This window comes from Oryctolagus cuniculus, chromosome 6 (genome assembly GCF_051225735.1).
Source record: "Oryctolagus cuniculus isolate XC-2025 breed Fujian yellow rabbit chromosome 6, ASM5122573v1, whole genome shotgun sequence".
NCBI classification, from domain to species: Eukaryota; Metazoa; Chordata; class Mammalia; order Lagomorpha; family Leporidae; genus Oryctolagus; species Oryctolagus cuniculus.
In genome coordinates, this window is record NC_142872.1 from 29,726,205 (window position 1) to 29,750,993 (window position 24,789).

At 42.1% G+C, this 24,789-nt stretch overlaps 1 protein-coding gene across 5 annotated transcripts in view; it reads left to right on the forward strand.

Annotated features, from left to right (window-relative positions):
- The window catches only part of PCDHAC2 (protocadherin alpha subfamily C, 2), a 155,754-nt gene that overhangs the window by 18,199 nt on the left and 112,766 nt on the right, over nt 1–24,789 (forward strand). The window contains exon 1 of one of the 5 annotated variants that reach the window (XM_089334920.1): nt 2,479–5,183. The exons of 3 other annotated variants lie outside the window; for them this stretch is intronic. In XM_089334920.1, coding sequence (XP_089191046.1) covers nt 2,754–5,183 — 2,430 coding nt within the window. In that variant the 5' untranslated portion in view covers nt 2,479–2,753. Of the gene's footprint in view, nt 1–2,478; nt 5,184–24,789 lie in introns of those variants that run through there. One more of the 5 variants, XM_089334922.1, reaches the window with a different exon arrangement.

Sequence of the window (24,789 nt, forward strand, 5' to 3'; positions counted from 1 at the left end):
CTACTCTTGAGGTTCTAGGATTATAGCATTGTCCATGTAAATATGGTTCTGGAACTCAGAAATTGTAGATGTAGATTTTGGAGTAATTGTTTTAGGGAAACAATATAAATCCATGAAAGAATGAAATGAGAGAGAGAGAGAGAGAGAGAGAGAGAGAGAGTTGAAAAGTAGTGTGTCCAAGAAAAGAATTAAAGTGTGTAGGCGTGTTAGTTCCTGGTAATGCTGGGTGGTGTCAAACAACAATAAATTTATTCTCTCACACTTTTGAAGACCAAAAATCCAAAATCAAGGTGCTGGTACCACCGTACTCCTGGTCGCTCCAGAGGAGAATCTGTTGTCTCTTTGATGGCTTTTGTTCCTTATCTTGTGGCTCCATCACCCCATCTCTGTCTTTGTGGTCACATTACCTATTCTCTTTCCATGCTTTCTTCCCTGCATTTGTTTAATTAGGGTATGCACTTATGGTCTACCTGGATAGTCTAGGATGATCCATGGAACTTTACAGATCCTTAATTTATTCACGTCATTTGCCATATTGTCTGCAGGTTATGAGGATTAAAATGTGTATATATCTTTGGGGTGGGCAGCACTCAAACGACTGTAGTAGGCTTGAAAAATCATAGGCAGCATAGACTACAGATGGCTGAAAGAAAACTCAGTGCACTTTTCAAGTAAATGTTAGAAGTTAGAGGTGAAGGGAAGGGAATGAGTTTAAGTTTTTTTAAAAAATGCAAGAGTAATATTTATGTGTATTTATCTAGAAATGTTTGAGGGAAAGAAATGAGCAAAGAAGGAGCTAAAATGCAGGAATAATATATATATATATGTATATGTCTAGAAATGTTTATTGTTTGAAGGAAAGAAACAAGTAAAGAAGGAGCTAAAATGCAGGAATAATATATATATATGTATATCCAGGCCAGCTCTCTGCTGTGACCCAAGAGGGCAGTGGAGGATGGCCCAAGTGCTTGTGCCCTGCACCCGCGTGGGAGACCAAGAGAAGCACCTGGCTCCTGGCTTTGGATCAGTGCGGTGCGCCGGCTGCAGTGCACCAGCCGCGGCGGCCATTGGAGGGTGAACCAACGGCAAAAGGAAGCCCTTTCTCTCTCTCTCTCTCTCTCTCACTGTCCACTCTGCCTGTCAAAAAAAAAAAAAAAAAAAAAAAAAAAAAGGAATATGGCGGCAGTGAGGTTGAGAATTAGAATAGATGTGACAGAATATGAATGAATTTCTGTAGGCAAGACAGTAGATTTAATTATGAATTATGAAGGTCCAACTAAAGTAAACTTTTAGAGAATACAAATAGTCATCATGATTAAATAGCTACTTTATATTGAGAAAGAATGGGGAATGGATGGTTATACTGCATAGGGGAGACTACAGAAAATATTAGAGGAGTGATATAAGTAAATGAGTGATTCTAGTGTATCTGGAAGAGAATATTCTAAATGATTACTATGAGTCTATTTAGTTGGAGAAGTGAAGCAATTTAGGGCCTGATAGACAAGAAGAGTTAGAATCAAGGGACTATTCCTGTTATAAGAATAAAGCTGTGTTAGTAGAAGTAGTGGTGCAGGAAAGAATGATGAAGGCAAGAAAATATTCAATAGTGCACCCACATTTTCAGAGGGGAGCAGAGGCACAGAAGTGTACCCAACTGTCATTTCCTATAGAGATATACACAGACCTGACAATATAATTATGGGAGCTGTGATGTATTTTTCATTGTGCTCTTAGTCCTGAAATGATAGTTGTAGCAAATAGACAAAAGTAAGATCCCCTTCCTCCCTTCCCTGCTAAATATTTGTTAACGTCTGTTTGTAGCTATTGTCACTTGGAAAATTAGAGCCAGTTTAAAGGATAACAATGATTTTCCCAGTGATGATGAAGTGAGATGGATAGGAAGAAGGGGAACCTTTTGGTAGCAATTCAAACTCTATTAAATACAGAGGATGCCAGCTCTTGGGCTACTTTATGCAAAAAGAATCCCGCCCTTGAAAGCATTCTTGTGTCTATGCACACACAAGGTTGTACGCACATTGAATGACTGGATGCTTCCCTTAAAACATGCATATTTTATCCTTATTTCAAAGCCCTACCTGGGGAAGTTCATAAATATGGTAGCTTTATTTTAAAATGTTGTCAATATTTCCCACCGTCATCTGTTTTATTCTTACGTGATTGTGTTCCAATTTGGAGTTAGTGGCTGTTGGGGGGGTGTGTGTCTTGAAAGATATCACAGGAAACTGACCTTGCCACCAAAGTCCGCATCAGCTGGAGACTCTCAGAATGAATGTTTATGTTTTCTGTCTTTTAAAATTCTGCACGGACAGTTCACACATTTAAGAATAAGTGTGTGGGAAAATGGAACTCATTAACCCACTGGCAACTAAGATACATTACTGAGCGGAATATGAGAATTTACTGGTTTTGAGAAGGTAAACGTTTCTACTTCAATTACGAATTTGCAGTAAAAAAGTCAGGAAATGCAAGGGGGGAAAAGCTTACACCAGTGGAAAATCTGAAAACTCAGTCGTTCTACACTTACACTTTCGTGCGCATGGTGTCGCCCTTCGCTGAGAGCGCTTCCGCGGAGACCCACAGCGCTTCCTCCTTCCTCCGGGAAAACGCAGACAGCGGACATCCGATGCGCATTCGCCCACACGAAGAGGCTGTAAAACTGGATCTTGAGAGGGAGTTTGAGGTAAGGCATTGAATCTACTGTAGATACTCTGAAGTCTTTGGAGTGTACAATGCTGTTTTCCCTGCGAGGAGGTCCCGGAGCCCGGCGCCTGCTGCCCTGGCTCCTGCTGCTCACAGCCTGGCGGGCGGGCAGCGCCCAGCTGCGCTACTCGGTCCCCGAGGAGGCCCAGCACGGCACGTTCGTGGGCCGCCTGGCGCAGGACCTGGGGCTGCCGCTGGCCGAGCTGGTGCCGCGCCTGTTCCGGGTGGCGTCCAGGGCCGGCGGGGACCTGCTGGAGGTGAACGTGCAGAACGGCATCCTGTTCGTGAACGCGCGGATGGACCGCGAGGCGCTGTGCGGGCGGAGCGCGGAGTGCAGCGTGCACCTGGAGGTGGTGGTGGAGCGGCCGCTGCAGGTGTTCCACGTGGAGGTGGAGGTGAGGGACGTCAACGACAACCCGCCCGTGTTCCCTGAAAGTAAGAAAAGAATCATCATTCCAGAGTTGATACCTCCGGAAACCCGGTTTCCACTAGATGGCGCATCCGATGCAGATATCGGAGTGAACTCAGCCCTGACCTACCGACTGGATCCCAACGATTATTTCTCCTTGGACACTCAGAACAATCGTGAGCAGACGTCTTCTTTATCGCTTGTGTTGAGGAAGACATTGGACCGAGAGGAAATGCAGGAGCATAGTTTATTACTGACAGCTGTGGATGGAGGGAAACCGGAGCTGACCGGCACAGTTCAGCTGCTGATCGAGGTTCTGGATGTGAATGACAACGCCCCGGCTTTTGACCAGCTCCTTTATAAAGTGAGACTGTTAGAGAACGTGTTCAACGGGACAGTAGTGATTCAACTAAATGCGACAGACCCGGATGACGGTGCCAACGGAGACGTGGTGTACGCATTTAGAAAGCCTACACCGCCGGCAGTGGCCAGTGCGTTTGTTATACATCCCAGCACTGGAGAAATTAGGACGAAAGGTAAACTGGATTTTGAACAAACGAAATTGTATGAAATATACGTGGAAGCAATTGACAAAGGGAATATTCCAAGGACAGGTCACTGTACCCTTTTAGTGGAAGTCCTAGATATAAACGATAATGTCCCAGAGATCACCATCACTTCTCTGTCACTGCCCATCCGAGAGGACGCTCCGGTGGGCACGGTGATCGCCCTCGTCAGCGTGTCCGACCGCGACTCGGGCGCCAACGGGCAGGTGAGCTGCGCCCTGACGCCCGACGTGCCCTTCAGGCTGCTGTCGACCTTCAGGAACTACTACTCGCTGGTGCTGGACAGCGGGCTGGACCGCGAGCTTGTGTCGGGCTACGGCGTGGTGGTGACGGCGCGCGACGCGGGCTCGCCGGCGCTGCGGGCGTCGGCCAGCGTGTGGGTGGAGGTGGCGGACGTGAACGACAACGCGCCCGCGTTCGCGCAGGCCGAGTACACGGTGTTCGTGAGGGAGAACAACGCGCCGGGCTGCCACCTGGTGACGGTGTCGGCGCGCGACGCGGACGCGCGGGAGAACGCGCGCGTGTCGTACTCGCTGGTGGAGCGGCGCGTGGGCGAGCGCCTGCTGTCGAGCTACGTGTCGGTGCACGCGGAGAGCGGGCGCGTGCACGCGCTGCAGCCGCTGGACCGCGAGGAGCTGGAGCTGCTGCGCTTCGAGGTGAGCGCGCGCGACGCGGGCGTGCCGGCGCTGGGCAGCAACGTGACGCTGCAGGTGTTCGTGCTGGACGAGAACGACCACGCGCCGTGGGTGCTGCCGCGGGGCGCGGGCGGGCCGGCGAGCGAGGCGGTGCCGGTGTGGGTGTCGCGGTCGGCGGGCGCGGGCCACGTGGTGGCGAAGGTGCGCGCGGTGGACGCGGACGCCGGCTACAACGCGTGGCTGTCCTACGAGCTGCAGGCGGCGCCGAATGGGGCGGCGTCGGACGGGGCGCGCCTGCCGTTCCGCGTGGGGCTGTACACAGGCGAGATCAGCACGACGCGCAGCCTGGACGAGGCGGACTTGGCGCGCCAGCGGCTGCTGGTGCTGGTGAAGGACCACGGCGAGCCCGCGCTGACGGCCACGGCCACGGTGCTGCTGTCGCTGGTGGACGGCGGGCAGGCGCCGGCGGCGGCGTCCTCGCGGGCGGCGGGCGTGGCGGGCGTGGCGGCGGCGGCGGGCGGCGCGGCGGCGCTGCTGGACGTGAACGCGTCCCTGATCGTGGCCATCTGCGCCGTGAGCAGCCTGCTGGTGCTGACGCTGGTGGTGTGGACGGCGCTGCGGTGCTGGGCGCCGGCGGCGGAGGGCGCGTGCGGGCCGGGGCAGCCTGCGCTGGTGTGCGCGAGCGCGGTGGGGAGCTGGTCGTGCTCGCAGCGGAGGCGGCAGCGGGTGAGCGGCGGCGAGGGCGCGCCCAAGGCCGACCTCATGGCCTTCAGCCCCAGCCTTCCTCCGGGTCCGCTCTCTACAGGGGAAACTGGAGAAAGAGAAGCGGATTCAGAACATTTGAAGGAGGTAACCTTGTATTAAAAAAAAAAAAAAATTATTGTACTTACTTGATATTTTAGTCCTCATTGGCTGTTTTTAAAAGTATCTTTAATTTTACTTCTGTTTAATAGTTTAATTTCTATTTAAATTTCTATTAAAATATCTATTTCTATTTAAGTAGTTTAATTTCTATTTCTGTAATTTTATGGTATTTAACTATTCTGTTGACATTTGATTTTAGGCATTTTTAAATGTGAAATTTTAACATGGAACATTCGATCAGATGTTCAAAATACGAATAATCTCTGAATTTGGAATAGTTTTAAGTATTTGCTGCATGCGTGATAATATGCAAGACATGCTACCTTGTGAGAACCTAAATGAGTAGAAAATTTTGTTTTAATAAGGCTAATTATAATTTTAAATTTTTTTTTTTTTGACAGGCAGAGTGGACAGTGAGAGAGAGAGACAGAGAGAGAAAGGTCTTCCTTTGCCGTTGGTTCACCCTCCAATGGCCGCCGCTGCAGCCGGCGCACCGCGCTGATCCGATGGCAGGAGCCAGGATCCAGGTGCTTTTCCTGGTCTCCCATGGGGTGCAGGGCCCAAGCACCTGGGCCATCCTCCACTGCACTCCCTGGCCATAGCAGAGAGCTGGCCTGGAAGAGGGGCAACCGGGACAGAATCCGGCGCCCCAACCGGGACTAGAACCCGGTGTGCCGGCGCCGCAAGGTGGAGGATTAGCCTATTGAGCCACGGCGCCGGCCTTATAATTTTAAATTTTGAAAATTTTAATTAATACATATACTCACATTCATGATTGTTTTAAAGAGTTTCAGGACTTTTCACCTAAATTCCTTGTTTTGCAGTGCATTTTCTCCCTTTTTAAAAACGTCTTTTTGGAGGAAGTGTCATACCTTGTGATTTTTCTTTTTCATAAAAAAATGATTTACTTGCGAGGGATCATGAGTTAGAGTGATGAGCTCATCCTTGGGGTCACTCCTGAAATCCCTAGGAGCTGAGGACTCAATCCCGGTCCTTGATGTGAGTGTCAGGGAACCAGCTCAGAGCCATCATTTGCTGTTCAAGGTGTTCATCAGCAGGAAATGGGAACCGAACCAAAGCCAGGACTCTGAATCAGACTCCAGAAATAGGATGCGCGTGTCCCAGTCTGCATATTAACAATATCACACAATCTTTTACATTGTAATTTGCACACTAGTACATACCTAGTGTTATTTTTGTTGTCGCATTTTACATTTCGGTAACTAGTACCTTTTGGAAATCCCTGCAAATCTGATATATATATATATATATATATATATATATATATATATTTTTTTTTTTTTTGACAGGCAGAGTGGATAGTGAGAGAGACAGAGAGAAAGGTCTTTCTTTTGCCATTGGTTCACCCTCCAATGGTCGGCACGGCCGGCGCGCTACGGCTGGCGCACCGCGCTGATCCGAAGGCAGGAGCCAGGTGCTTCTCCTGGTCTCCCATGGGGTGCAGGGCCCTAGCACTTGGGCCATCCTCCACTGCCTTCCTGGGCCACAGCAGAGAGCTGGCCTGGAAGAAGGGCAACCGGGACAGAATCCGGCGCCCCGACCGGGACTAGAACCTGGTGTGCCGGTGCCGCAAGGCGGAATATTAGCCTAGTGAGCCGCAGCACCGGCCCAAATCTGATATTTTTAATGGCTGTGTGGTAGTACTCCATAGTGTGGAAGTATAATTATGTATTCAGTTATTCATCTGTTGATGGGCAACCACTTTGCTTCAGGTGTTCTTTTGTCTCCATAAACTCTGCTTGCTATCATCATAAAAGAATGTGTATTTCCTAAAATATTGGAAATATTTATTTCTAAGAAATGGAATCTGAGATGTAGAATTATTGCATCAAAAAGCATTAATAATTTGTTTTAAAATACATTGTTAGATTGCTAAGTATTTTGTTGCACTTTAAATTTCCAACAACAAATTATGAGCACACTTTTTCTTTTATTTCCAGAAACAGTAGAGGCTGAACTTTCTAACAATGTGATCTCTATATAGTGATATCTCATTATCATTTAAATGTTTAAGATTTAGTTACTTGAAAGGCAGTAATAGAGAGCAAGAGCATGAGAGAGAGAGAGAGAGAGAGAGAGAGAGAGAGAGAGAGAGAGAGGTGTCTTCCATCTGCTGGTTTACTCCCCAAGTGGCTGCAACTTGCAGAGCTGTGCGGATTTGAAGCCAGGAGCCAGGAGCTTCTTTTGGGTCTCCCACACAGGTGCAGGGGCCCAAGGACTTGGGCCGTTTTCCACTGCTTTCCCAGGCCATAGCAGAGAGCCGGCTGGAAGTGGAGCAGTGGGACTTGAACCGGCGCCCATATGGGATGCTGGCACTGCAGATGGTGGCTTTACCTATTATTCCACAGCAGGGGCCTCAGTGGGACTCTTAATAGTTGCCACAGTGCCAGCCCCACTATTTTATTTTAAGTTCTTATGTATAATTGTGAATTTGCATTATCATGTGTATTTTGTTGATTTGGACTTAGACTTCTTTGACTTATCAATTATTTGTCTATTTGTGTATTGTTTTGTTTTTATTTTGGGAAAGTTCTCTCAGTAATATCAATATTAACTGTTTATCTGCCGTGTTTATCACAAATATATTTTCCTCCCATATAATTTCTATTGATGTTTGTAGTGTATTTTCCTATATAAAATATTTTAAAGTTTTATATATAGAAATGTCTTATTTTCTTTTATGAATTTTAGGTTTTTCCTTGAAATTTGGTGTAATGGATGTGTTCTGGCAATAAATTCACTCCACTTTTGTTTGAGGAGAATCTTTAGTTCATTTTTAATTTTGATAAAGTATTTTCACTGGGTATTGTTGACAGTTTTTTAAATATGTCATTCCATTGTCTTCTGGTTTGCATAGTTTCTGGTATGAAGATCGCATGTTCCTCTACATATGCATCTTCCTTCTTCATGTTCCTACCCTCTATGGTTTCTATTAAGAATTTCCTTATTGTCACATTTTTTTACATTGGTTATGATGTACTGTAATCTGACAATCTTTATGTTAGAGTATTTGCAGTTTGTTGATATTCCAGACTCTGTGGTTTTATCATTTTCATCAGATTTGGGTAAATTTCAGCCATATTTTTTCAAAAATATTTTTCTTCAGTTCCTTTCTTTCTGGTATTTCAATTACACTTCTGTTTACTGGTATTGTCTCACAGTAGTTTTGATCATTTTTGTCTGTCTTTTCTTTCTTTGTGCCTCATTTTGGATAGCTTTGATAAATTCTCTAGGATTTCAAGTTCACTTATCTTTCCTTTTGTAGTGTCATATCTACTAATTCTTTTTTTTTTTTTTGACAGGCAGAGTGGATAGTGAGAGAGAGAGAGACAGAGAGAACGGTCTTCCTTTTGCTGTTGGTTCACCCTCCAATGGCTACCACAGTTGGCGCCCCGCGCTGATCCGAAGGCAGGAGCCAGGTACTTCTCCTGGTCTCCCATGGGGTGCAGGGCCCAAGCACTTGGGCCATCCTCCACTGCCTTCCCCGGCCACAGCAGAGAGCTGGCCTGGAAGAGGGGCAACTGGGAAAGAATCCGGCGCCCCGACCGGGACTAGAACCCAGTTGCCGGCACCGCTAGGTGGAGGATTAGCCTATTGAGCTGAGGCGCCAGCCCTATCTACTAATTCTAATCAGTATGTTTTTCATTTCAGATAGTGTATTAATTCTTTTCTCGATAAGGTTCTATATAGATCTTGTTTCTAAATATTTATTTATTTTTGAAAGAGTTATAGAGAGAAAGGGAAAGAGAGAGAGAGAGAGGTCTTCCATCTGCTTGGTTCACTCCCCAAATGGCCTCAGTGGCTGGGGATGGGCCAGGCTGAAGCCAAGAGCCAGGAGCGTCATTCATCTGTATCTTTCACATAGGTGCAGGGACCCAAGGACTTGAGCCATCTTCCGCTGCTTTTCCCAGGTGAATTAGCAGGAAGCTGGATTGGAAGTGGAGCAGCCAGAACTCCAACCAATGCCATATGGGATGCTGGAATTTTGCAGGTGGCAGTTTAACCTGATACACCACAGTGCCAGCCCCTTGATCTTTAAAGTGCTATTTTATTTATCCCCACTTAATGTTGAACTTTTTTTCTGTGTTCTTTAGTATACAAGTATTTTTATAACAGTTGTTTTAATATTCCTGTTTGCTAATTTCAGCGGGCAAATCATTACTGTTCCTGTTTGATTTTTATTCTTGTTTGTGTTAGATTTTCTTGCTTGTTTACATGTCTGGTAATCTGTGATCAGATTGTGAATTTTACATTGTTAGTTGCTGCAGAGGTGGGATGTGAGGAGGGTGTAGAGAGACAGATCCTTTAAAGCAGTGGTTTTCAACCAGGGTCAGTTTTGCCCTCCAAAGGATAGTTTGTCAGTGCCTGGATATATTTTTCATTATTAGCTACTTGGAGATTGCTGTTGGCATCTAGTGCTAGAGGCCAAGGATGATGGAATACATCCTACAATGTCAGGATAGTCCTCTGTGATAGAGAATTACCCAGTTCAAAGTGTCAGTAATATTGCTGCTGAGAATCTCTGAAGAGTTGGACTTAGTTGTGATATGAAGTGAAGTTGCATGGGACCAATTTGTTTCTTTCAAAGGTTGATTTCAAGCTTTGTTAGTTTACATCTGGAGCAGTTTTTAGCATAGAACTAATTCAGCCTCTACTGAAATTTTACTCTTCTGAGGAGAGCACCTAATAACTTGTGTTTTGAAAGGTTTCTTATCTGTGACCAGTAGGAATGTGAACTATTTCCAGCCCTGTGTGAGCTCTAGGAATTATTCTGTCTACTTCTTTCCAGTGCTTCTTTCCTTGGTCTTGTGGATTTTCACCCAATGCATGTGTACATTAGTCTTCAACCAAAGATCAAAGAAGACACTTCAGTAGTTCTCTAGGTCTCCTTCTTTCTGTACAGCTCATTCTTTGCAAATTCTATTCACTCAGGTCATTCTGAACCTTTATTTCTGCCTATGGAATTTTATGTAAGTGGAATTTAAAAATATGTATTTTCTTATATGTTAGTTGTTTCACTTGATTCTGTGTATGTTAGGATTTTCCCCATGTTATGTTGGGTAACTGTAATTTATTCATTTTTCATTCTTTTAAATAGTTCCTTGAAGATCATATAATAATTTACTTAAAGCTATTATTTAGGGGTGCTGGCATTGTGGTGTAGTGGATAAACCCGCCGCTTATGCCGCTGGCATCCCATATGGGCGCTGGTTCATATCCCTGCTGTTCCACCTCCGATACAGCTCCCTGCTACTAACCTTGGAAAAGCAGAGGGAGATGGCCCCAAGTGTTTGGGCCCCTGCACCCATGTGGAGACTAGATTAAACTTCTGACTCCTGGCTCCAGCCTGGCACAGCCCTGGCTGTTGCAGCTGTCGGGAGTGAACCAGTGGATGGAAGATTTTCTCTCTCTCTGACCTTCAATAAATACATAAATAAAACCTTAAAAACCCTATTATTTGATATCTTGGCTGTTTTTGGGTTCTGATGTTGTGAGTAATCTTTCTTGTATATATCTCCTAGTGCATACAACATACATTTCCCTGGTTATAAACCTATGATAGGAATTACTGGACCATAGGATATATACCTTTACCTTTACCAGATACTATTAAAATCTTTGTTGAAGTGATTTAAATTTTTTGCACTTTTGCTCACATCTTTTGAACCTTATGTTGCTTTCCTCTTCTACAATATTTGCAGTAGTTAGACCTTTAAATTTGGTGGATGAGTAGTGGCATCTCATTATCATTTTAATTTGTATTTCTCTTATGAAGCTGAGCAACTTTTCATGTTAGTGATCACTTGAGCATCTTTTATGAACATCCTTTTAAATATGATTATTTGCATATTATGAACTCTGTCTTTTTCTTATTGATTATTAGGGCCTTAAACTTTCTGGATCAAATTCTTTGCCAATTTTATTGGATTCCTTTTCCCTTTTTTGTTGCTGTATAATTTGATATGCAAAATTCCTAATTTCTTCAAATCAGTGGTTTGAAAAATTTTTTTTTTTGACAGGCAGAGTGGATAGTGAGAGAGACAGAGAGAAAGGTCTTCCTTTTGCTGTTGGTTCACCCTACAATGGCTGCTATGGCTGGCGCGCACCACGCTGATCCAAAGGCAGGTGCTTCTCCTGGTCTCCCATGGGGTGCAGGGCCCAAGCACTTGGGCCATCCTCCACTGCCTTCCCGGGCCACAGCAGAGAGCTGGCCTGGAAGAGGGGCAACCGGGAAAGAATCCGGCGCCCCGACCAGGACTAGAACCCGGTGTGCTGGCGCCGCAAGGCGGAGGATTAGCCTATTGAGCCGCAGCACCGGCCTATAATCTGTAATTAATTTAAAATTTACTGTATGTGAATGAAATGGTTATTTTTCAACTCAAGTTTTGATTATGGCTATTGTTGATATTCACACCAAGTTAGAGTCTTTTTTGCTTTTTATAAAAAAAGTTCTTAATTTCTTTGTTATTTAATTTATATATTTAAAATGTTTTTTGTTTGTTTCTGGTTTAAGAAATACATTTCTATCATGAGCTGATGAATATATTCACCTACATTGTAAGCTAGAAACCTTATGTTTTTTATCTTTTATATTTTTGCTCTCCATGTTTTCTAGAATTGGTTTTCATAAATTACATAAGAAAGTTGTCCTGTTTTATTTTTACCATATAGAAATTGTCTCAGTGCCATTCTTAGAAAAAACCTACTTTTTTTTTTTTACTGTTTTATAGTGCCATTTCTTTCATATTCACATTGTTCTTATTTATATTAGTCTGTTTCTGAATGGTTTATTCCATTCTATCTCTTTTTCTGGTAGTAGCATCACCAGTACCATATATTTTAATTATAGTAGTTTTAAATTAAGACTTGCTACCCAGAGGCCAGAACTGAAGTATGTTAAGCTGCCACTTACAATGCAGGCGTCTCTTATGGGAGTGCCTGTTCTAGTCCTGGCTGCTCCAGCTCCAATCCATCTCCCTGCTAATGTGCCTAGGAGAGAAGCAGACAACTGCTTAGATTTTTGGGCACCTTCCACTCACGTGGGAGACCTTGATGGAGTTCCAGGTCCCTGGTTTCCTTGTGGCCATTTGGGGAGTGAACCAGTAAAAGAAAATCTTTCTCTTGCTGTGTCTCCCATTTCCTGTTACTCTATCTTTAAAATGAATAAATACATCTTTTTGAAAAAAGGTTTGATATCTGATATTATAAATGATTCCACTTTTTTTTAACTTTTATTTAGTAAATATAAATTTCCAAAGTACAATTTATGGATTACAATGGCTTTCCCTTCCCCCCATAACTTCCTTTCCACTTGCACCCCTCCCATCTCCCGCTCCCTCTCCCATTCCATTCACATCAAGATTCATTTTCAATTATCTTTATATACAGAAGATTGATTTAGTATATATTAAGTAAAGATTTCATCAGATCATTCCACTTTTTAAAAGAACATAATGTTGTTTAATGTCTCTTTTAAAATGACTAATTTAATTGACAAATAATACTTTGTGTATTTGTGGGGCATAGTTATTAATGTTGTACTGTATATTTCAAAATTGCTGAAAGAATAGACTTCTAAGTTCTCACCAGAAAAATGTGGTCATGAGGTGATGGATGTGTTAATTTGATCCAATGACTAAACTGATCTTCTGTAAAAAAAAAAAAAAATTATCAATTCCCAACTTGACTCTCACTGGGATTAAACGTGACAATAGGTCTGATCTGATTTCATCATCATTTAAAAAAAATCATCTATTATTTTTCACTTAATGTTTCTGTGTGGGAGCAAACTGTTGAAATACTTACTTAAGGTATGCTAGGCTGATCTTCTGTATATTAAGATAATCGAAAATGAATCTTGACGTGAATGGAGGGGGAGAGGGAGTGGGAAGGGGGGGGTTGTGGGTGGGAGGGACGGTATTTGGGGGGAAGCCATTGTAACACATGAGTCGTACTTTGGAAATTTATATTCATTAAATAAAAGATAAAAAAATAAAATAAAAAAAAAATAAAATTATAGGAATCAAAAATCTAAATAAAAGTCTTCATGAATAGCAAAAAAAAAAAATTTGATCCAATGTATACATAGATTGTGTACAATGTATACATACTTGGTATACATAGATCAAAACATCACATGGTATCCCGATTTGATCTTATTCAAGACTTGGTAATTCTTGGCCTTTAATTTCACTTAAATTTCAAATGCAAGTTTTACAGCTTTTCAGTAACAAATTTTGCTGAAATTTTGGTTGGTATTGCATGAAATCTATAGATCAGTTTTTTGGAACTGAAATCTGTAACATATGCAGCTTGCAATTCATGAACATATCATACATCTCTTTTTATTTAGGTCCTCCCCAATGTTTCTCAATAGAGTGTTGCGTTTTTTTTTCCATAGAAGTCTTGGAAATACTTTGTTAGATTTATGTCCTGATACATGATTGTTTTAAAAGTGATACCATTCAAAATTTCATTTTCTTTCTTTTTTTAAAAAAGGTTTATTTTTATGTGTTTGAAAAGTGGAGTTACAGAAAGCGAGAAGGAAAGATAGATAGATAGATTGATCCATCTTTGAACCTCTGGTTCAGTCCCCAATGGCCGAAATGACCCTGGCTGGGTCAGGCTAAAACCAGGAGCTAAGAGCTTCATCTGAGTCTCCCATGTGAATTCAGGGGCTGAAAGACTTGGGCCATTCTCTGATGCTTTCCCAGGTACAGTAGCTGCTTTGGAAGCTGAGCAGCTGGGACTCCAGCTGGTACCAACCAGTATGGGATGCTGACACTGCAGGTGGCAGCTTACTGTGCTGAACCACAGCACAAGCCCCCAAATTTCATTTTTAAATGATTTCTGCATTTAAAAATGACATCTAAAATGTTTTCATCTGTTATTTTTACCATTAATATTTGCAAATCAGAATTTATTGATTTTGGATGTTATCAGTGTAAAGTGTTTTAGCTGCACCTTTGTATGTAATATGTGCAAATTTTTTCTATAATGTTAATATGTTGAATTACTTGTTTTTTAATGTTAGACCAACCTTCATTTCCTTGAGTAAACATAATTGTATATATAACTATTAATATAAATATAACTATTTTCTGTATACTGTCTGATTTATTTCATTATATTTTGAAGATTTATTTTATTTATTTGAAAGGCAGAGTTATAAAGAGAGACAGAGACACAAAGAAAAAGAGATCTTTCATCTTATGGTTCACTCTCCAAATGGCCAGCCAAAGCCAGGAGTCTGGAACTTTCTCTGGGTTTACTGCATAGGTGACAGGTGTCCAAGTACTTGGGCTTTTTCAGGCACAATAACAGGGATCTAGATCAGACATGGACTAGCTGGGACTCAAATCTCTGCTCTTGGGATGCTGGTGTCACAGGCAGTGGCTTAACCCACTGCACCACAATGCTGGCCCTTATTTTATTAAAATTTTTAAAAAATATTTATTTATTTATTTGAAAGTCAGAGTTACAAACAGAGAGAAGGAGAGGCAGAGAGAGAGAGATAGGTCTTCTATCCACTGGTTCACTCCTCAATTAGCTGCAGCAGCTGGAACTGCGCCGATCCGAAGCCAGGAGTCAGGAGCTTCCTCTAGGTCTCCCACGCGGGTGTGGGAGCCCAAGGACCTGGGCCATCTTCTACTCCTTTCCCAGGCCATAGCAGAGAACTGGATTGGAAGAAGGGCAGCCGGTACCTGAACCAGCATCCATATGGGATGCCAGCACTGCAGATGGCGACTTTACCCACTATGCCACAGCACTGGCCCCCTTATTTTATTAATTTTTTAAGAAGAGACTTTTAATTTTTACTTAACATATGCTAAATTGATCTTCTGTATATAAAGATAATTGAAAATTAATCGTGATGTGAAGGGGAAGGGGAGAGGGAGTGGGAGAGGGGAGCGTTGTGGTGGGAGGGAAGATACGGGGGGGAGGAGGCTATTGTGGTCCATAAGCTGTACTTTGGAAATTTATGCTCATTAAATAAAAAAAAAAGAAGAGACTTTTACATCTAAGTTTCATAGTAGTACTGGCATTTTCATTTCTAATTTTTTTGTTAGATTTATTTGTATTTAAAATTTTTTAGCAAGCATAAGAATTATATGTATTTATGGGGTTCCTTGTTAGATTTAGTATTAACTTATGCTAGCTTCTTAATAAATATGTTATCTCCTTTTCAGTTTTCCAGGAAAGTTTATCTGATCTTTGAGTTATTTATTTGAAACTAGAGTTCATGATTGATGTCTGTACCAGGAGTTTTACTGGTGGTATTTCTGATTAATGATTCAACTTCCTATTTTCCTATTAAGTAATTTTGTTTATGTCCTCTTTAGTAGATTATAGTTTGTGATATTTTCCCAAGGATTTTCTCAGTTGATGTAAATCCTTAGTTCACATTTTCTACAGAATCTATAGTGATAGTCTCATTTCAGTCCTTTTTTTTTTTTTAAGATTTATTTATTTATCTGAAAGAGTGACACAGAGAGAGGGAGAGGTGGAGGGAGAGGGAGATCTTCCATCCAGTGAATCACTCCCCAAGTGGCTGCAAGAAGCCAGGAGCCAGGGACTTCATGCAGGTCTCCTGTTTGGATGGAAGCACTAAAAACTTGGGCCATCTTCCAAGGCTTTCCCAGGTGCATTAATAGGAAACTGGACCAGAAGTGGAGCAGTCAGGACTTTGGATTGGCACTCTGATATGGAATGCTGGTATCCACTGCAGCATACTCTCCCAGGTCAATTCTTTTTTTAAAGATTTATTTATTTGGCCGGCACTGTGGCTCAATAGGCTAATCTCAATAGGCTAATCCTCTACTTTGCGGCGCTGGCACACCGGGTTTTGGTCCCGGTTGGAGCGCCGGATTCTGTCCTGGTTGCCCCTCTTCCAGGCCAGCTCTCTGCTGTGGCCCAGGAGTGCAGTGGCGGATGGCCCAAGTGTTTGGGCCCTGCACCCCATGGGAGACCAGAAGCACCTGGCTCCTGCCTTCGGATCAGCGCGGTGCACCGGCCAAAGCATGCCGGCCGCGGCGGCCATTGGAGGGTGAACCAGCGGCAAAAGGAGGACCTTTCTCTCTCTCTCTCTCTCACTGTCCACTCTGCCTGTCAAAAAAAAAAAGATTTATTTATTTTACTTGAAAATTAGAGTTACACAGAGAGAGAAGGAGAGACAGAGAGAGAGAGGTTTTCCATCTGCTGGTTCACTCCCCAGTTGGCCACAATGGCCAGAGCTGAGCCGATCCGAAGCCAGGAGCTGTTTCTGGGTCCCCCATGTGGGTGCAGGGGCCCAAGGATTCAGGCCATCTTCTACTGCTTTCCCAGGCCATAGTAGAGAGCAGGATTGGAAGAGGAGCTGCCGGAACTCAAACTGGTGTCCCTATGGGATGCTGGCACTGCAGGCGGCGGCTTTACCTGCTATGCCACAGCGCCAGCCCCCCATTTCAATTCTTGATATCATGTTTGTTTCCTGGACTTGTTTTTCTGTATCAACAACACCAGATGCTATTAATATTGGTTCTTTAGAAGGACTCACTTTAATTTTGTTGAACCCTTGCTTGTTTAAAAGAATATGAGTTGTATAAATGATTGAAATGATAATGTCTTGTGATGTCTAAAACATGATTAAATAACATATAACTGAAAAGGGGTTGAAATGAGTTAAAGAATTCCAAGATCTTTGGATTGTCCACAAGGAGAAAAATTAATTTCAGCTCTCATTTTTTATTTCCTTAAATTTTGTTTATCTTAACTTCTTTTTCTAGTAATTTGAAGTGAATTTTAAGTCATTATTTTATAATGTTTTAGCTTCATCCTATCAGTATTCACATGTAGAAGTCCCACCATCTTTCAGTTCAAGTATTTTACAGTTATTAAAGAATGAGGGGCCGGCGCTGTGGTGCAGTGGGTTAAAGCCCTGGCCTGAAGCACCAGCATCCCATATGAGTGCCAGTTTGAGTCCCAGCTGCTCCTTTTCCAATCCAGCTCTCTGCTATGGCCTGGGATAGCAGTAGAAGATGGCCCAGGTTTTTGGGCCCCTGCACCCAGGTAGGAGACCCGGAAGAAGCTCCTGGCTCCTGGCTTCAGATTGGCACAGCTCTGGCCATTGTGACCGTCTTGGAGAGTGAACCAGTGGATGGAAGACCTCTCTTTTGGTCTCTACCTCTCTCTGTAACTCTGTCTTTCAAATAAATAAAATAAATCTTTAAAAAATTATCCATTGATGTTTTCCTTAATTTTTAAGACTGTAATCATGTTTCAATTACTTTGAGTTAATTTTTAAATTAAAATCAGTGTAGGGGCCAGCGCTGTGGCGCAGTGGGTTAAAGCCCTGGCCTGAAGCGTTGGCATCCCATATGGGCACCGGTTTGAGAGCCGGCTGCTCCACTTCCAATCCAGCTATCTGCTATGGCCTGGGAAGGCAGTAGAAGATGGCCCAAGTCCTTGGGCCCCTGTTTCCATGTGGGAGACCCAGAAGAAGCTCCTGGCTCCTGGCTTTGGATCAGCGCAGCTCTGGCCGTTGCAGCCATCTGGGGAGTGAACCAGTGGATGGAAGACCTCTCTCTGTCTCTACCTCTCTCTTTAACTCTCTTTCAAATAAATACAAACAAATCTTTAAAAAAAATTAAAATCAGTGTAACTGGAGAACATGTTCTTTATGATTTCAAGTTTTCAACTCTGGAAACTTTCTTGGTAGCATAATTTATGGTTAATTTTTACAGATGTTCTATGTGTGCTTGAACATATTATAACATGGCTAGTTATGTAGTTAAAAATCTCTAATCTTATTATTTTTAAAAGTTATGCTAGCAATTATTGATAGGTATGCTAAAGTCTTCTACCACAAATGTTTATTTGTTTAGGTGTTAGAATTCAATTTTTAAAATTTTGAAACTATATTATTAGGTATGTACAGGTTTTTAATTACTATATTTTTCTAATAAATTTAATTTTTAAAAAATATTTACTTATTTGAATTTCAGAGTTACAGGGAGAGAGACAGAGTCAGAAAGAGGAGGGGGGTCTTCCATCTGCTGGTTCACTCCCCAGATGGCTGCAACAGCTAGGGCAAAGTCAGGCCAAAGCCAGGAGCCAGAAGCTTCTCCCGGGTCTCCCAGATGGGTAGCAGGGACCAAACACTTGGGTCATCTTCTACTGTTTTTCCGAGGCCGTTAGCAGAGAGCTGGATTGGAAGTGGAGCAGCCAGGACATGAACCATTGCCCATATGGGATGCCCATAGGGGATGCTGGTGTAGCAGGCTGCTATGCCATGATGCCAGCCCCAAATGTTTTATTTTTGTAAACTTACTTTCTTTTCAGAATTCTGCTTTCTGATTTTTGTTTTTGTGTTGAAGTTTTTTTTTCTATTAATTGTGCAGATTAATTTACCTTTTTATTTGTATGTTAGTTGTTAAGCATCCATTGCATCTGGTGTCATTCATTTGAGGAACTTCAAGCAAGAACCACCCATCTGAGTCAGAACCAGGGGGGAGAATAAGCTGTTTGAAAGCAGTATATAGTTGGGATGGTTCTCTAAAGAACAATGGATAGCCTGAACAAGTTCTCTTTCTTAGTCTCTAAATTTTGATTGGGACATTCATTTTATTACAGTTAGGATAACTGCCGATATCTTCAGGGATGAATCTGTCGTTTTGTGCATTTTTGGGTATCGTCACTTCTATTTCTCTTTTTCCTTCCTTTTAAAATATTTGAAATGATTATGTTTTATTGTTACATTTGCTCATGTACTGTTTGGAAATTTTATATTTGAATATTTGGAGAAATACAAAAATTAATTGGCTACTCCACAAATTAAATTTGCATGTGTCTTTGATATAGAAAAGTCAAAAGTTGATTGGTAGGGTGGAAGTTCTGGTGCAGTGGTTCCAATCTTGGTAGCTTTGCTTCTGATCCAAGCCCCTGCTAATGTGTCTTTAAAGTAACAGATTATGGCTGAAGTACTTGAGCCTTTGCCATCCATGTGTGGTACTTGGATGGAGGCCTGGCTCCTAGCCTCAGCCTGGTCCAGCCCTGGCTGTTGTTGCCATTTGGGAGTGAACCAGCATGTGTAAGATCCTCTCTCACTCTCTCTCTAAATCTCTCTTTCAAATAAGTAAATAAATCTTTAAAAGTTAATTGATATTCTTCCTCCTCCTGTTCAAGATAGAGACCTGAAATTCTTTAACTCATTTAAATCTATAAATCTATCTTTATTTATATACTATTTATAGTATATAAATTTATATGCTATTTATAAATCTATAAATCTGTCTTGATTTATATAATATTTTTTCATGTCTTAAAAATATTTAACCCAAGATGTTAATGTAATTTTCTACTCTCAACAGTGTTTTAAAATGTATTTAAATAGTTGTCAGGTTTTTTTTTTAGAAAATAATTGTTTATTTATTTGAAAGGCAGTGTTACAGAGAGGCAGAGGCAGAGAGAGAGAGAGAGAGAGAGAGAGCGCGAGCGAGCTGGAGCTGAGTCAACCCGAAGCCAGGAGCCAGGAGCTTCTTCCAGGTCTCCCACACAGGTTCAGGGACCCAAAGACTTGGGCCGTTTTTTACTGCTTTCCCAGGCGATAGAGAGAGCTGAATCAGAAATGGAGCAGCCAAGTCTTGAACCAGAGACCATAGGGATGCCGGCACCGCAGGCGGCGACTTTACCCACTATGCCACAGCACCCGCCCCAGTATTTGTCAGTTTTGTTCCTCTTCCTTATTTCTTGCACTTCTATCAGAGATAACTGTCTTTGACAGTGGAAATCTTTGAGTTTTCTTTAGTGTAAGGATGCTGCTGAAGAACTATTTCAAGTTTTGTTTATCTGAAACGTTCATCATAGTTCCTGAAAGACTTTTTTCCTTGAGGATATAATTTCATGTTGGAATTTCTGCCCTAAGCACTTTGTAAATATTCCAGTGTCTATTAGTTTCCATTACTGCTGTCACAAATTCAGCTGTGACTCTAACTAGCATTCCTTCTGTCATTTTCCTGTTGCTGCTTTTGATAGTTTGCAGTTTTACCAGTATGTGTTGCAGTGTATGTTTGTTTATATTCATTCTATTTTAGATTCATTGGGGTTTTTAAATTTGTGAATTGATGCCTTTGCAGCCCTGGAGTACCCTCACCATTGTCTTCTGCATTGTTGCTTCATTGTATTTCTATCTTGATATTTTAGGATTCTAACTAGAGATGTTTTAACCTTCTCGCCCCATCCTTTCTATCTTTACCTTTTGTTTTAACATCTTTTCCTCTTTGGGATTTGTTATGTAAGTTTAATGTACCTTAAAGTTCATTGATTGTCGCTTCTTCCTGTACTCTGAATGCTAGGGCCCCGTAATCAATGTGTTGGATGTCCAGTTCCTGGTGTTACAGTGTTGGAGTACATCAGGATGTGAGCATTTTGGGGGGTGTTTTTTGGAGCCCTCAGGAATAGATTGATGCCATGACAGAAGGGAGTGACAAAAGGGCTTTGTCCTTGACTTGCCACTCTGCCTTCTACCATGTGAGGATGCCTTGATCTTGGGTTTCCCAGCCTCCACAGCTGTGCAAAATCAATTCCCGCTCTTAGGAATTACCTAATCTGTGGTATTCTGTTATAGCAGTACAAACACATGGAGACATTTCTATTTCTTCTTTTTATAATCTGTGTTACTTTTGTAATTTCTAGTTCCCTCTTGAAATTTTCAAGCTTGACTTTTAGCTCCTGAACACAATAAATAGCTTTTTAAAATTATTTTATTTATTTGAAAGAATTACAGAGAAAGGTAGAGCCAGAGAGAGAGGGAGGTCTTCCATTCCACTGGTTCACTCCCCACATGACCATAATGACCAGAGCTGAGCTGATCCAAAGCCAGGAGCCAGGAGCTTCTTCCAGGTCTCCCACGTGGGTACAGGGGCCCAAGGACTTGGGCCATCTTCTGCTGCTTTCCCAGGCCATAGCAGAGAGCTGGATCAGAAGAAGAGCAGCTGGGACTAGAACCGATGCCCATATGAGACGCTGGTGTTGCAGGCTGGGGCTTTAACCCATTGCACCACAATGCTGGCCCCATACAATAAATAATTTTTAACCACCTTTTTCTGATGTGTCCAGTGACTGGGATCCCCGTGGGTCTATTTCTGCGTTCTGATTTTAAGTTGTGTCTTCAGTGGCATCTTGTCTCTCCACGAGTCTTTTTATCTTTGACACTGTGATGTAAGCTGTGTCAAACACTTCTCAGAAACAATTTTGGGCTTATAAAGATGTTTCCATCCTCTAGAATGGATTTTGACTTGCTTCTGCCAGGTACTTTGGGGTACTAGAAATACTGGGTAGCCTCGAACCATGTCAGGTTTAAGGTATTCTGGATAAGAACTTCATTATCTACAGTTTACGTGCACTCTTTAAGTGTAGCCCCTCCTATTCCCTAGCCCAAAGTAGAGGTTGCTTATGAAGTTCTCCCCTGACTGGCACACTCAGTATTCAGGCTGTTGTTTGTCTTGTCCCAGGAGGGACTTGTCATAAGTACATGTCAGTCTTCATCCATCTCTTAAATGTAAACAGCCCAGATCAAAAGTTGCTGGGAGTCTGGGTTTATCTTCTGAATTGGTTTCTTTTCTTTTCTTTTTTTTAACCTCTTGTTAATTCTTCATGACTTGTTCACCACTAGGTGCTTTTATGATTTTTCAGTAGTTTGGTTGATTCAGACTACTGATTCTGCATCACTGGTAATAGAAATCTTCCTTTAAGTTTATGTTAAGCTTCCTTTTGGCTGGAACTGCCATCTTCCAGTAATTCACCAAGATGATGAACACAAAGGGAAAGAGGTGTGGTACCCAGTACATGTTCTACAGGCCTTTCAGAAAGCATGGAGTTGTTCCTTTGGCCACATGTGCATTTACAAGAAAGGTGACATTGTAGACATCAAAGGAATGGGTACTGTTAAAAAAGGAATGCCCCATAAATGTTACCATGGCAACACTGGAAGTCTCAGTGTTACCCAGCATGCTGTTGGCACTGTTGTACACAAACAAGTGAAGGGCAAGATTCTTGCCAAGAGAATAAATGTACATATTGAACATATTAAGCACTCTGAGAACCGAGATAGCTTCTTGAAATTTGGGAAGGAAAATGATCAGAAAAAGAAGAAAGCCAAAGAGAAGGGTACTTGGGTTAAACTAAAGTGTCAGCCTACTCCACCCAGAGAAGCCCACTTTGTCAGAACCAATGAAGAGGAGCCTGAGCTGCTGGAACCCATTCCTTATGAATTCATGGCATAATAAGTATAAAATAAATAAATAAAAGACCTCTGGACTGCAAAAAAAAGTTTATGTTAGAATGTTAACATTTTTAGGTCTTGTATTGGTTCTTTTTCAAGTATGCTGTGCCATTTTTTGTGAGTTTTTGAAGATACTTTTAAAGCCTGTATAATTTCTATGAATATAGTAAACATAATTGTTTCTAATCTATATAATTCCAGCATATAGATATGTTGGTTTACAGTGTTCTATAATTTTTAAAAGAATGCAAGTTATCATAAATTAAAATAAAATTAATTTCTGAATGTATGTTATTGTATATAAATTTTATAGACCTTTTTGGATATTTTAAAATTTATTATACAAGAGTAGAAATTGATCTTACTATTAGTTAAAAATACAATATTCAAGTATTATTTCCCTCTCTCTTTTTTAAAGATTTATTTATTTATTTGAAAGGCAGAGTTAGAGAGAGAAGGAAAGACAGAGAGAGATCCTCCATCCTATGGTTCACTTTCAAAATGGTTGCAATGGTCAAGATCGGACCAGGCCAAAGCCAGGATCCAGGAGCTTCTTCCAGGTCTCTTAGTGGGTGCAGGGGCCCAAGGACTTGTGCCATTTTCCGCTGTTTCCCAGGAGCATTAGAAGGGAACTGTACTGGAAGTGAAGCAGCTTGGACTTGAATCCATGCCCATTTAGGATGCTGGCTTTGCAGGCAGTAGCTTTAGCTGCTACCCCACAGCACCAGCCCCTACTTACTTCTCTTAAAGTAACTGCCTTGTTTCAGTGATTTTGTCTTTGTCAGAATGTTTTACAATCCATAAAGAAAATGGGAAATACATTGGTATACAGAAATAATTTACCACTATTACATTTTTTCAAAGATTTGATTTGTTTATTTGAGAGCTAGAGTTACAGAGAAGAGAGAGAGAAAGGTCTTCCATCCTCTGGTTCACTCCTCAGGTGGCCGCAACAGCCAGAGCTGAGCCAATCTGAGACCAGGAGCTAGAAGCTTCTTCCGGGTCTCCCATGCAGGTGCAGGGTGCAAGCACTTGGGCCACCTTCAGCTGCCTTCCCAGGCCATTGCAGAGAGCTAGATTGAAGAGGAGCAGCCAGAACCTGAACCAGCATCCATAAGGGATTCCAGTGCTGTAGGCACAGGCTTAGCTCACTGCGCCACAGCGCTGGCCTCCGCTATTACATTTTAACCTATGGGAAGCAGAAAGACCTTTCTACCTCTTCTGTTTAAACAATATAATTCTGTCGTTACTGGTAAATGAGATACTTCCCACTTTCCTAACTAAAATGATTTAGTTCTTCCTTACTCTTCCATAGAGTGAGTTTAAAGTAGTTTGATTTCCACTTACTTTTCTTGTCCTTTCTCCATGCAATATTTGAATGATATCATCTCCCCCTTATCTTTCTTTCTTCAAATTACCTTTTGTGTAGCACATTTTGTACTAAATATTGCATTTAGGATTTTGTTGTGGTGTATGCTTTCTGCTACAAGACGTTTTCTTTTTCTTTTTTTTTTATTTTTTATTTTTATTTTTTTTTTTAACAGGCAGAGTGGATAGTGAGAGAGAGAGACAGAGAGAAAGGTCTTCCTTTTTGCCATTGGTTCACCCTCCAATGGCCACCGCGGCTGGCATGCTGCAGCCGGTGCACCGCGCTGACTCGAAGGCAGGAGCCAGGTGCTTCTCCTGGTCTCCCATGGGGTGCAGGGCCCAAACACTTGGGCCATCCTCCACTGCACTCCCTGGCCACAGCAGAGAGCTGGCCTGGAAGAGGGGCAACCGGGACAGAATCCGGCGCCCCAACCGGGACTAGAACCCGGTGTGCCAGCGCCACAAGGTGGAGGATTAGCCTATTGAGGCGCAGCACCAGCCACAAGACGTTTTCATATCAGTTGTTCTCAGTCTGTCTGTCTAGATCTATCTATCCTCTTACACACACTTTAAGTAATTTGCTTACCAATGTTTCTGCCTTTCCCAATTTTGTGGTTTCTGTGTTTATTTTTTTATTGTTTAACTGAAACATTTCCAATACTTATCTTTAAGTTAGGTATTTGTGGGCATATTCTCAATGAGTTCTTGTGTAACTTTGGAAAACAATTTTTTTCCTCTCTGATAAGTAAGTGATACCTTTGCTGGGTATAAGATTTCGAGATTATAATTCTTTTTTTCCCCCCCAGTAGTCTGTATCTTTACTCTAGTGTTTTCTGGCTCTTGGTATTGCAGATGAGAAGTCTGATGCCAGTCTATTTTTTTTTCTTTTTTTTTAACTTTTATTTAATGAATATAAATTTCCAAAGTACGATTTATGGATTA